The 13751-nt window shown below is 36.2% G+C and overlaps 1 protein-coding gene and 1 pseudogene across 7 annotated transcripts; both read left to right on the forward strand.

Annotated features, from left to right (window-relative positions):
* The first annotated feature begins 313 nt into the window (after positions 1-313).
* On the forward strand, positions 314-10980 carry LOC132152709 (dual specificity mitogen-activated protein kinase kinase 4-like). Of its 7 annotated transcripts, XM_059561540.1 has the most exons (14): positions 314-535; positions 2009-2044; positions 3656-3688; positions 5448-5465; positions 5894-5996; positions 6091-6265; positions 6415-6534; positions 6622-6741; positions 6827-6878; positions 6974-7101; positions 9044-9121; positions 9196-9344; positions 9586-9631; positions 10361-10980. In XM_059561540.1, the coding sequence occupies exons 1-14, from the start codon at positions 433-435 to the stop codon at positions 10472-10474; spliced, it is 1275 nt and encodes a 424-aa protein (XP_059417523.1). In that variant the 5' UTR covers positions 314-432; the 3' UTR covers positions 10475-10980. The 7 variants fall into 7 exon arrangements, with proteins under 7 accessions (XP_059417523.1, XP_059417532.1, XP_059417541.1 ...); XM_059561549.1 differs by lacking the exon at positions 5448-5465; XM_059561558.1 differs by lacking the exons at positions 3656-3688; positions 5448-5465.
* Positions 10981-11940: 960 nt separating this feature from the next.
* On the forward strand, positions 11941-12663 carry LOC132130440 (THAP domain-containing protein 6-like; annotated as a pseudogene).
* Positions 12664-13751: the final 1088 nt, after the last annotated feature.

A 13751-nucleotide genomic window follows, 5' to 3' on the forward strand; every position in this document is an offset into this window, starting at 1 on the left:
AAATCAAAGACATCATCCATTTTATCATTATTTGAAATATACTCAATGAAAATATACTATACTATACTCTAACTCTAACCTGACTCACTTTATCTTTTCATCTATTTAGATAATAGTATTTATTATCTATGTGTTTCTTTTCTTCTATTGTTTATTTTTATCATTTATATATACATGTTAATGCTTTGGCAACATTGAGTTACACAGTCATGTTAATAAGGCTTAATTGAATTGAGAGAGAGAGAGAGAGAGAGAGAGAGAGAGAGAGAGAGAGAGAGAGAGAGAGAGCGCACGCGCGCTATGCAGTGCAGTGCAGTGCAGTGTAGTGTATTGCAGTCCAGTTCAGTGCAGTACACTACAGTACTGTAGGTTGCTTTGCTGTCTGTCTATCTGCATTGCAGCCCAGTGCTGGCTGCTGGAAGTCAAACTCAAATGGCGACGTCCAGCCCCAGCAGTAACCCATCTGCATCAGCCTCCAGCGCACAGCACCACCAGACCCAGAGCCAGCACATCAGCACCATGAGCAGCATGCAAGGTCAGACACCACCGAACCGCGCATCCATCCACCCTACAATGAGATCCAACGACCGTTTACTCGCATCACACGAGACTCAATCGCGCTGCATTACTAGCCGCGTAGCTTTAACTAAGCTATCGATCTCAGTTAGGATTTACAAACTTTGAATTGTATGTTTTAACGTAGTAACCGCTGTTAAATTGCTTTATACTAGTAGGTTTAATTCTAATGTAAGCGTCCTGTTAGCCGCACGGCTAACCGCTTCAGTCAAACACTGACAGGCCCGTGAATATTTAATTTTTTTCAACGTGATATTACATTGTTTACTACGTAACCTATGTTTAGCTGAATATTTTGCAAGCCCACATTTTTAGTATTATATCAATTCGTTTTCTGTCATTGTTCGTTTACCGACTGTCATTGGAGTTTGTTGACATTTTTAGCTGGATGGCTAACGATAACTGGCTAACGATACGATGCTAAAATGAACTCAACATAAATGCGAGTGTTTTTCGGGGGGGAATTGAAAAGCCATTTCTTAATAAATTGAAATATTTAGATGTTATTTGATTTATCTGTGGACCACAGAAGTAAGAATGATTTCGTAAAGAAAACGACACTGTTAAATGGTAAGATCACTGACAGCTTATCTGTCATAAACCAGCGCTTCTCAATATTTTAGATGCCACGGGCCCCAACATATGATCATCCTCGCCTTATATAGTTTATTGTGTATGTACCCATTCATACATATTTATTTTAATGTAATTTCTATTTACTCACTTTTTTATTTTATTTAGTTATTATTATTATTGTATGTTTTACACTATTTCTCTCTAAACCTTTCCATGGGCCTACTGGCATCTTATGGCCCCCAGTTTTTAGACAAACTGCTGCATAAATGTTTTTAGGATTGTAATTTGGGTAGTTTTTAAGACTCCAATTGCAGCATGATATATTGGTGATTGAATATGAATGATAGAATGTGTCATTTAAAATAATTATTATATACCAAAACTTTACATTTTAGTTAGAATGTGGATTAGTTTAGGACACTAACCAGCTTGAAAATGTGATACTTTGCTGTATTTAACATCAAATGTGGAACTGTGTGGAAAACAGACATCTCTAATGAGTTGGTACTAAAAATGTGACTCTTTAAATGGTTTATGTTGGACTTGGTGTGGTGAAGTGGTTAAAGATATGTGCCGGTAACTGAAAGCTTGCAGGTTTGAACAAGTACACCGATGTGCATGAATTGTGTTTATCATAAAGTCATCACCAAGATCATTACAATTGCTGTTTTGCTTGTCTTGTTATTGAAGATGTTTCAGTTCCACTTTGAGATTTAACTGCATATCTTTACCGTGCCATTAACTGTAATCTCTTATGGGTCAGTTTTCCTCTCAAATTTGCTAGGCCAACCTCAGTTGCCTCTTTAATAAACCTGGGTATTCTCTCCAAACTGATGTACTTCATTTTGATTTTCAGACATCAGCTCATGCTGGAGGTTTCAGAGTGATTCAGGTAGTTACTGACTTTACATTGAACAGTTTGGACATGGACATTGTATAACATATATAAGAATATAATTGTGTTTTGTCTTTAGGAAATGAAGCCATCTTATTACAATTTTACAAATGACAAATACTATCATGTAATTAAGAAATACACAATAGTGATTTATGTACTACTAATTTATTTATAACTAAATTACTGTACAGTAATAAGAACTATAAGATTACTTTTTTATTACATTTTTTATCATTATTTGTGATTGTTCATTTTAGTCTTTATACATGGTTATATTATACTACTATTTATTCATGCAGAATAAAAAACTAAATAATAATAATTGAAGTATGCTTATGTTTTAAGGTAATTAAATAAAAATGACTGTAGAACAGAGAATTACAATAGAATTACATCTACACACATACATCTGATTTTGGGTTGAAATATGAATTTGACGTTTGTTTTTTAGATTAATTTCTGGTGCATGTTTACTGATTTTTATTGTTATTTTTTGTAGAACTAGTGTTTATGTAATGCATTTTTACACTGTTCTGGGTTGATTTCAGCTATAAAGAATATATGCCCATATTGAATTTTAACTCTATGATTGATTGAATCTCAATAGAAACCCTTCAGTTTTACAGTAGCATTTAGTCCTTCTGTTTTCCCATTTTACTGTGCTTCTCCAAAATCTCCTGCATCTCACCATAGTTCCTGTATTTCCTAAAACTGCTGTCTGACGTGATTCAGCTTTGGTTGGGAAGCTTTATGCATTGGCTTCACATTTACACGGGAAGAGGAAACTGATTTATCAACCCATGATTAATGAAGTTCATCTCTGCGTTCTTGTATTTAGATAAACTTGTTGCCTAAGATGTGTATCATCTTCTTTATGGCTTTGTGTTGCAAAACCTCCTTATTGTCATAAAAAAAGATTATAAGAGTATGTTTTAAAAGAAAATACTATTTATGTCTCTCTACTCTCTACTGTCTCTCGAATGTGTAACTATGTAGCAATTTCCAAGTGAACATTTTCCAAGTGTATTTGTCCTGAAATAACCTAACATGAATCTTTCTCCAACATAGTCTGAAGTTCCCAAACTCCGGCTGGACGGATTCTTTTAAATCTGTGTATTTAAGCAATGAAACTCAATATTTCCCCTCATGATATTTCTCTCCCTTTATCTCTCGTCTCTTCTTACCCACAATCCTCCCTGATGCCGGACCACGGTGAGAGCCTGTGAAATTGTTTTCCCCAGAGCAACCGCTGTTTATATATTCCCTCTCTGAACGGTTTTATTTGGATTTTCTCTCCTTCATCTCTCTCGTAGTCTGGTGTTTTCCTTTGTTTTACGTTCTGCTGGTTTCCGGTTGCTGTTGTGTGTGAGCCTCCTCTGCATGTGCACACATTTCCCATGATTCCCGGTTCACTGATGCACATCCCGGCACAAAGGTTTGGTTTGAGCGAGCTCTAGAAGCTCAGTGTGAGATCCGCCAGCTGGTTTTCTTGTATTTTGAGGTTTCATTGAGACTCCATAGCTATGAAGAGCAGATTATGAAAGAATTAGCGTTGGACTTGAACAGATGTTCAAACCATGTGTCCGTTGTTCTTCTCCTCACCAGGGTTTCAGATAAACCTGTCTGGACTTCATCAAAGTAAGTCAACCCTTCTGAAGCGTGTCTGTTCGCTGGTTTAGGGGACACTAATGGGTTTCTGTTGGACTTGTGCCGGTCTAAAAAAAATAAAAAATCATACTGACGTTTGTCATCAGGTTGTATTAAGTCTATATCAGCATTATTTCAGCCACCCTTCTCTCTAGATATTGTAATTTAAGCCATTAAATAACACATTGGTAGGCAGTATTTCCATTCGGTAACTTAAAATGTTCATATATCTGTTTTGAAACAACAACATAAAGAGGGTTTTAGTGAGAAATCGGCACAAGTCTAAGACTTTGAGCTTCCATTGACCAGAAGATTCCCTCTTGGACAGGAGATTGGTCCTGACTTTATTTTGATCAAAATCAGCCTGCACTTGATCAAGATCTCTTTAATGATCACGCATGCATTGATCTATGGTTCTCATACAGTAAAAAGTAATGGAAGCTCTGGTTGTTGTTTTAGACGACTTTCTACTAACCGGTGCAGTCAACATTGTCTTGGGTGTTGTAGCCGTCTTCCTGTTTTCTTGGGTTTGCATTTTGTTTAGTGTTGGAGCACTGCTGGGATGGTTTTGGCATGAGCATCTCGAACAAACACCAGCTTGTTGGGACATGGACGCACATGCCGTGAGATTTCAGAAATGCCGTTCCTCTGGTATTCGGATCCTCACATTCTTGTGGTGGAGGGAAAATAGTCCAAGTTCTCAGAGATGAGTTTACCCTCATTTCCCAGTTATTACATGAATCTGAAGGGCTTTTGGTGCTTAAGTGTTGTTTGTTTTATGTTAACGTTGTTTTCGTTTCTCTTGTGTCATATTACTTAATTTGAATTTATTCACAAGTTAGCAATTATATGGAGACACAAGCATTAATTATAGTTTTAGAAAATACTGATAACTCTGTAAAGTCCCATATTTCCTCGAAATTGTGGATTGAGGTGAAATGTGCATCTGTTTTTTATAAGAGCAGAAATAGTCACATAAATGCCTTGTGAATTATTATTATTATTATAGCGAAGGAAAAGAAACTGAAAAAAGGCAAACTAATTACTCTTTCCCTTCTCAGAATTTTATTTTAATATCTATAGAAAGCTGCTTAGAGTTACAGACCAAAATACAGTGATAAAATACTGAAATAAGAAAAATTAAATTTAATGAAAATTAGCTGGATTGCCCACATTTATATTCATTTTTATTAATTCCGCAGTCTGATCAATATTTTTCCCTACAAAACCAGTTATAATCAGTGTTAGATTTGGTTTAACATTATTTTTCTTTATTTGTATGGATTTTTTTTTATAAAGAAACATAAAAAAGTAATATTATTTGTGGTTTCCTGGAGATTTGGTGGAAAAAAAACAGTGACTGAAACAGTGACGTTTAATTTCTTTGATAATGTGTTTTGAAGAATTTTCACTGTAAAAAAAAATAAATAATTAAAAAAAATTTTTTTTTTTTACTCTACAGTAAAATTACTTAAATGTATTAAGGTGAAATATCAAGCATACAGAGTTCAATTAACCAAATTGAATTGCGGAAACATTATTTTCAGTTTTTAACTATAATAAAAGTCTTAATTTTCGTTTTGGTGTTTCTGTTGAACAAATCCGTCACTATTTCTCTCATGTTGCATTGGCTTCATTTTGGTGCTGGATATTTTTAGTGCTTATAAAAGCGCACCTCTCGCAGTCTAGATGAACTGTACAGTTTGCACGAATCAGATTCACGTATAATTTTGTGTTTGGGTTGTGTTAGGTTGTGTCTGTGATGACGGTAAGTCTGTCTTTAGTTTTTCGTTCTGTTGTCTGTCTGGAGTCTAGGTAGGTAGGTAGATGGGGAAAGATTTGCTGATTTGGTTAAACGCAGGGTTTGTGCATGTCAGATTGCAGTCGCTGTCCTCTGCTGCCAGATTTGCTAAAGCCATCATCACCCTCAGTATGTTTTACAGCTTCAGCGTGCTCTGATGGCTTCAGGAAACCTGGCTCTTGGGTTCCTCTCCTGGTGCTCAGATGTGCATGTCTCTAGTGAACTTTGGTCTCTCACATCTTCCATGGCTTAGTTAGAGATCTCATCCTTCAGCAACCTGAATAAAATACACCTGCAACTTTATCTTCATGCTAAATGAGTGTGTTGGTTTGGGTGTGAAAGTGCTGTTTCCTGACTGTGTTGTTTAACCCGAAGGTCTCTTCCTCCTCTGTCAGGTAAACGTAAAGCCCTCAAGTTAAATTTTGCCAATCCTCCGATCAAACCTACTTCCAGAATCACTCTGAACACCGCCGGACTTCCTTTCCAGAACCCACACATGTGAGTACAGAGCATCTGATGGCTAGAAGATACTTACAGTTTAACTTTCGCTCTTCACGTGCATGTGTGTGTGTGTGTGTGTGTGTGTTTTCAGAGAGCGGCTGCGGACACACAGTATCGAGTCGTCTGGGAAGCTGAAGATCTCTCCGGAGCAGCACTGGGACTTCACAGCCGAAGACCTGAAGGATCTCGGCGAGATCGGCCGAGGAGCGTACGGCTCCGTCAACAAGATGGTGCACAAACCCAGTGGACAAATCATGGCCGTCAAAGTGAGACACGCGTCATGAATTACTGACCGCTTTCTGTTACACCTTAGGTTGTCTCTGAAAGTGTGTGTGATCAATATAGCACACAGCCTTTTTGAAAATGCACGTATAAACTAGAAAAGCTGACATTCATGACTCTGTTTGTGTGCCAGAGGATCCGGTCGACGGTGGACGAGCGAGAACAGAAGCAGCTGCTGATGGATCTGGATGTGGTCATGAGGAGCAGCGACTGTCCCTACATCGTCCAGTTTTACGGGGCTCTTTTCAGAGAGGTTTGTCCGTTTGCTCTGCTTACCGTCTCATGCTTTCTGAGAGAGTCTTTCTTCTCAAGACGCTTGCTCTGTCTCTGTCTTCCTCAGGGGGATTGCTGGATATGCATGGAGCTCATGTCTATCTCCTTTGACAAATTCTACAAATACGTTTATTCCTCTTTAGACGAAGTGATTCCAGAGGAGATTTTAGGGAAAATAACATTAGTTGTGAGTTTTCGTTCGTTTGATCCACTTTGGCATTGATTAAGTGATGCGTTGATTAAAATGCTGTGTTGTCTTTCTCTCATTTCAGACTGTGAAAGCACTTAACCACTTAAAAGAAAACTTGAAAATTATTCACAGAGGTAAGAGAAGCAGAAAGAGCCCTAGCAGTGTATTTTTGTCTGCATGGTTTGAGTTGGTTTAGATGGAGTCCTTTTTTGCTCCATTCTCCCCGCAGACATAAAGCCATCGAATATCCTCCTGGACAGGAAAGGCAACATTAAGCTGTGTGATTTTGGCATCAGTGGACAGCTGGTAGACTCCATCGCCAAAACCAGAGACGCAGGCTGCAGACCGTACATGGCAGTAAGATTTATTCATTTATATATTCATTACCACTACCATTCATACGTTTGAGGTTGGTACGATTTTGAAATCTTTTTGAACAGTCTCTTCTGCTCCCTAAGGTTGCATTTGTTTGACCAAAAATACAGTGAAAAGTCGTATGTAAGATGTCATTTATTCCTGTAATGCAAAGTTGTATTTCCAGCATCATTGCTCTAGTCTTCAGTGTTACATGATTCTTCAGAAATCAGTCTAATATACTGATGTGCTGCTCAAGAAACATTTCTGATTATCATCAATGTGGAAAACACTGTGCCGCTTCATATTTTTGTGGAAACTTTGATACGAAATTGATTCGTATTAATATGGTATGAAGTTTATGAAAATGCGTGTGTGTGTGTGTGTGTGTTATATATACATTTTCATAATGATTGGGGAAAAAGTACTTGCAGAAAAATAAAAGAAATTCCGTAATTTCCTGCCGTGTGCGCGTGTCTGTGTGTGTGTGTGTGTGTGTGTGTGTGTGTGTGTGTGTGTGTGCTGTAGAGTGATGTAACTGCAGGAGTGTCCATGAATGAAGCTCAGCTCTGCAGTGGCTCTGCTGCTGATGATGAGATCATGCTCTAATCTTAGCTGTGATCTCATCGTCAACATCATCATCCCCAGAGTCTCCTCACTGCATTATCAGTGTGTTGACTGGGATGCACAGCTGTTAGTATGTGACACACACACTCTGCTGCTGTCTGGACGGAAGCACATCTGTTTTTGTGGTGTTTGGGTCTGTAAAGCAGCTGGACACAGGCAGACACAGACAGTCTGATGTGCTGGAAGAGCACTCTCAGTTAAACGCTTATGTGTTCATCAGGAGTGTGTGTGTCCAGAGAAATGAACCCATGATCTCAGCTTTTCTACATGATGCTAGCACAATTTACCTCAGATATCACATGTATTTCTGAATGAATTTGAATATTCATGGGACGGGACTTTATATGTCAGAAGAAGAAATTTTCTCTGCCAGAAAACTAGATAAAAAAATATATATATTATGATTATTCTTTTTAATAACCGTTAATAAAGTTAAGAAAGTTTTTTTTTATTATTATTATTATAATTATTGCATTTAAAAGAACATGTCGTGCTGATCCATGCCAAAAAATGCATCAAAATGTAAAAAATGAAATGGTTTAATCTCAACAGTGTGAGGTATCTCTGATTGAAACAGAAAAAAAACAATCAGAAATGGAGGATTTTTCTTTTTAATAAAATAAGCATTTAATAATAATATTTAATATTTTTTAAATCGCATGCACTAGGAAATTACTTTTTATTAATAAAATAATTAATAATACTGTATTTTTATTTAGAATAAAGCACTTATCATTCATGCTTAAATGATAGAAGCAAAAAATCATGTGAACTTTGTCATAAAGGATGAGACATTCACATTAAAACAGAATATTCCTGATTTCTTTACTTTTGAAAATGTTAATGTAATGTTACTTTTATCAATCCAAACAAAACAATTTTATTACTTCAATTATTACTTATGGCATAAATATAACTTCCAAACATTAATTATATTTATTGTTTTTATTAATAAAAAAACAACACTGCATAATAATAATAATGCTGTCAAACGATTAATTGCAATTAATTGCACCTAAAAGCTTTTGTTTACGTAATGTGTGTGCAATGTATATATTTGTTCTGTATATATATATAAATACACACACATATGCATATATTTAAAAAAAATATGTATATATTTCTGTTCATGTATAAGTTTTATTTTATATAAATATAAATATAACATGTGCATGTGTATTTATATATACATATGTATAGACACATTACATTTTAATTTAACAAAAACTTATTTTGGATGTGATTATTTGTTTGAAAGTATTAAATGATAGCATTAGTAATAATAATAATGATGTTGATGTGTGTGTTTGTCCCTCAGCCGGAGAGGATAGACCCCAGCGCTTCCAGACAGGGTTATGATGTGCGCTCAGACGTCTGGAGTTTGGGGATCACCCTGGTGAGGATGATGATCTGTCATGGGATCTGAAAGTGATTTCTGTTTGTGTCTGATGTGTTGCAATGCTGTTTCAGTATGAACTGGCCACGGGACGGTTCCCCTACCCCAAGTGGAACAGCGTGTTCGATCAGCTGACGCAGGTGGTGAAGGGCGACCCGCCGCAGCTCAGCAGCTCAGAGGAGAGACAGTTCTCCCCCAAATTTATCAACTTTGTCAACCTGTGGTGAGACACACACACACACACGAGCGCGGTCACACTGAGGTCTCCAGTGTTTCCTCTTTCTCAGAGCTTGCTGACTCAGCTGACGGGATGTAATAACTCCGATTTATTGTGCGATCACGTGACGCACACGACGCCTCCTGCTGCTCATTCACAGCAACTGCAAGAGCTCAGGCTTGATCTTATGATTAATCTGACTCTGAAGGGTTTTAATGAAATCTTTTCTTGTTTTAATTTCTAACAGCCTTACAAAGGACGAGTCAAAAAGGCCAAAGTACAAAGAGCTTCTGGTGAGTACCTGTTTCCTGTAGATGCAACACTTTGAAAGTCTTGTTATGATATTGTATCATGACAATTATATTATATCATCATATTTTATATATCTTGTTATGATATTAAGTGTAACTTGCATGAAAGTTGAATGAGAGTTTCTATTGTTATGGAAAACCTAGAGACATGAGAGAAATTTCAAATAGTTAGGACCTTAGGAAATATGATAAATTATGCTATAAAAGATTTAATTAGCTAGAAATTGCTTATAAAATTGTTTACCAAATCATTGTTCAAATAAAAAGCCATGGAAATGTATTTATCCAGAGGTGGAGGAACTTTAAGACAGGATTTTCTTCAAATAAAATAAAATACTAATATATTATGTGAATTTTCCAGTAGTTTTTGGGAGATTCTGACTTATAATTATTATTATTACTATTAATATAATTATTATTTTACTCACAGATAGCAATACAATATTTAAGAGCTTGACATAATTAGAAATGACTTCTTAATATCTTATTCACTTACATAACGGGGGAATCTTGACTCTTATATAAATATGATATTGATTATTGATATGTTATTGAGGCTACAAAAAGTCAGTGTAGGAGTTTTTAGCCTATTTTAAATGTGATAAAAGCGCAGGTTATTTGAGATGTGCATTATAAAGGACACGAAAATCTCAAGAATGTGCTATTGAGTGAAAGAAATGAAAGTAAAATGAACTTCTCTCTCTGTCTCAGAAACATCCCTTCATTCAGATATACGAGGAGCGTACGGTGGACGTGGCCAGCTATGTCTGCAAGATCCTGGACGAGATGCCCGCGTCTCCCAGCTCCCCCATGTACGTGGACTGACACGAGGCGCAAGCGTTGGTGTAAACACAGAACGGCAGTATTAAACAGGAAACCGTACACGAGAGAACCGCGGCGTTCAGTTCAAGCTCGACTGTAAAATACCTCCTAGCCCATGTCCCTCCCTCCCTCTCTCTCTCTTACTTTCTCTCTCTCACACACACACACACACACACACCTGTAAAGCGCAAACACACACATGTCTGACGGCGGTCTGATCTCTCGTTGATGCGGAATAGTGATTTTAAACTGATATTAAATAATGAAATAATAAATAAGCCTGGAATTGTATTTATACTTCTGAAATCACTTGTGGAATATTTGATTCGGAAAGCCTTCGACGTACTGGAAATCTGCTCGTGTCTTGTCCCTCCTCTTCGTGTATGTGATATTAAACGTGTTTTGTATGTAAAGGTGAATGATGATGCAGAGGTGGCCGGGGTTTCTGTAATCCTCACTGTACAACGACTATGTGCTGATAATATAAATAAAACTGAGGAATATGGAAACGACTCTGTGTTTGGTGCTTTGTAGGATGTAGCGAATCTTATCAAATAATTTTATATTTGGTATAATGACTCTATATGTTGTTTATTTACTGCACTGACGTTTTTAAATATTAATATGAGTGATTTACAATGTAATTTTGTTTTATTATTTGATTCTTCAGTATTATATTTTAGATCTCTTTTTTAGATTTGTAATGTAATTTATATTATTAAATATATAATAATAAATAATTTTTATATATGAATATTCTTTTAATTGTTTATAATATACAAATGCTATTTAATGTATTTTATTGTTTTTAATGTAATATATTTTAAAATAATGCAGTGTTTTATAATTTAATTCTTAAATGTAATATCACTTTTATATTACGGATCTTTATTTTTTCATTATTTATAATGTACGTAATATAAATAATTATTAAAACATGGCATTGTTAAAAATAACAATGCTGATAATTTGATATGAACACTATTTTTAACTCATAATATTTAATTGAATAAAATTACAGATTGTTTTAAATATATAATTTCGTTTGCACTATTTTGGAACAAAAATACATTACTTTAATGATTTTAAAATAAAAGATAAATTTTCTCCTCCAGAGGGCTCCTGTAAGCTCAGAAAGCTGATTTCCCATTTATCCATGTTCAAATTTCAAGATGTTTTTTTGTTTTACTTCAGAAATTTGCCAACTTTAAAGTATAGTCTTTCAAATATATCTAAAAAGCCCGAACTGATTAGTAAAATGGAAATGAGAAAGCACTACAGCAGTGTCCATTAAACGATCCTTTCCAAGCAATCGCGAACGGCAGTGGTTGGCATAGACATAATAAACGTAGACGCCTCATGACGTGCTGGAGCGTGATCCAGCGTCGCCGCCATATTGGTTGGGTCTCTCCAGTCTCCACTCAACGCTAGCACCAGAGTCAATCGGAGTCAACGGAGAGCGAGCAATTATGCCCGTATTTTGTGCAGCTTATGGCTGCAATAACCGACGCATTATTGATACCAGATCGCATGGGGATTACATTTCACAAGTAAGATTGAATAATAATTTAGGTTATTTTACCATTTATACAATTATGTCATCGTAACTAACGTTACTTACGTGTAACGTTCAGCAGGAACTGGTAACTTTCTCTCATTATCTCTTGCTGTTTTTTTTTCTCTCTTCACACACAAGGTTTCCCAGTGATACAGGCTTGAGGAGGCAATGGGAAGTTGCTATAAGACGGGAGGGTTTTGTTGTGACTGAGTCGTCAAAGCTCTGCAGTGAACACTTCAAGCCTGATGGTTTTGACAGGACGGGTCAGATTGTCAGGCTTCGAGATGGTGTGACCCCATCTGTCTTCAACTTCCCATGTCATCTCCAAAGAGTAGGTGTGTTTTACTCTACATGCTAACAGAGATGTCTATGATTCATATGTAAAACAAAAACGGTAAAACCGTTAGATATTTCTGCATGTATTAGTGATGTATTGTGTATTCAAATACACAATACGTGTTTTTAAGTATTATGTTTATTATATTTTAGCCTGTAGTAACGAGGAAAACAAAAACTTCAAGGAAAGCTGAAGAGAGCCTACCAGTGGGTCTTTCTCAGCATTTTCCTGAAAGTGAACCTCAGCCCAATGATGTGAGTATTTGTAAGCTATTTGATATGTCCCATACAGCTGTGAGCATCATATCAAAATCTCTCCCTTGCTTTCTGCAACTCTTTTTAGAAATACTCATACACTTATATGTGTATGAGTATATGTTATAATTAAATAAATACACACATGAAAAAAAACACCTTCTTTCACTGACATTCATTTGGAATTGAGAACCATCATTTTATGCTTGTGTCATTTGTGGTGTCTGTATTTCACAAAGTAAGGCTGCACCACATCGCAAAATTAACTATCCTGGAGTTACAGAGTGCAAGCATACGCAAGAAGCTGTGCAAAACAGTTCTTTTTAAAGGATTTTAGCTCCCCAGTCCCAGTTGCAAGCCTGACAGGGTAATGTAAAATGCTGGAATGTCCTGGAATTATAACGTTTACTTTAGGCCTTTAAACGCCACACCACCAATCTAACCTGCACCTGCTCTTTTACTGCACTGGTCACAGTACTTTACACACATGCATTTGCACTAATCATATTTTGCACAAACTGCACACTGTTCTAGCTATTACTGTAAACTGTCTAAAGCTGTTACTGTACAAAGCACAGTAAACTATTTCTATAAAAACATCATTGCACTACTGTTATTCTGTATATACTGTAATACATTGTTTAACAATACTTTTACACACTCATCCAACTGTATTTATTATCACTGTTCTCACATTGCTGCTGTTCATAATGCATATATAATCCTACATTGCTCTGTTCATAATGTACATACAATCTCTACATTTGCATTCCTATTTATATTCTGTACATACTCTGCTCAATACTGTATATAGCAACTCCACTGTACATTCTGTATATCATAGCTTCACTTACTCTGCACTTTTATGTATATAAAACACTATATTCTTGCACTTCTGGTTAGATGCTAACTGTATTTCATTAGCTCTGTACTTGTACTCTGCATAATGACAATAAAGTTGAATCTAATCTAATCTAAAAAAAAAATCTGAGCTGGTACAGTATATATGGGAAGCTTGTACGTATATGTGTTACAGAAAGTGAGTGAGAGTGTGTGTGTGTGAGAGTGTGTGATAGTGTGTGCGTGTGTGTGTGTGTGTGTGTGAGAGAGAGTGTGTGAGAGTGTATATGT

Source organism: Carassius carassius, chromosome 1, assembly GCF_963082965.1.
Source record: "Carassius carassius chromosome 1, fCarCar2.1, whole genome shotgun sequence".
NCBI lineage: Eukaryota > Metazoa > Chordata > Actinopteri > Cypriniformes > Cyprinidae > Carassius > Carassius carassius.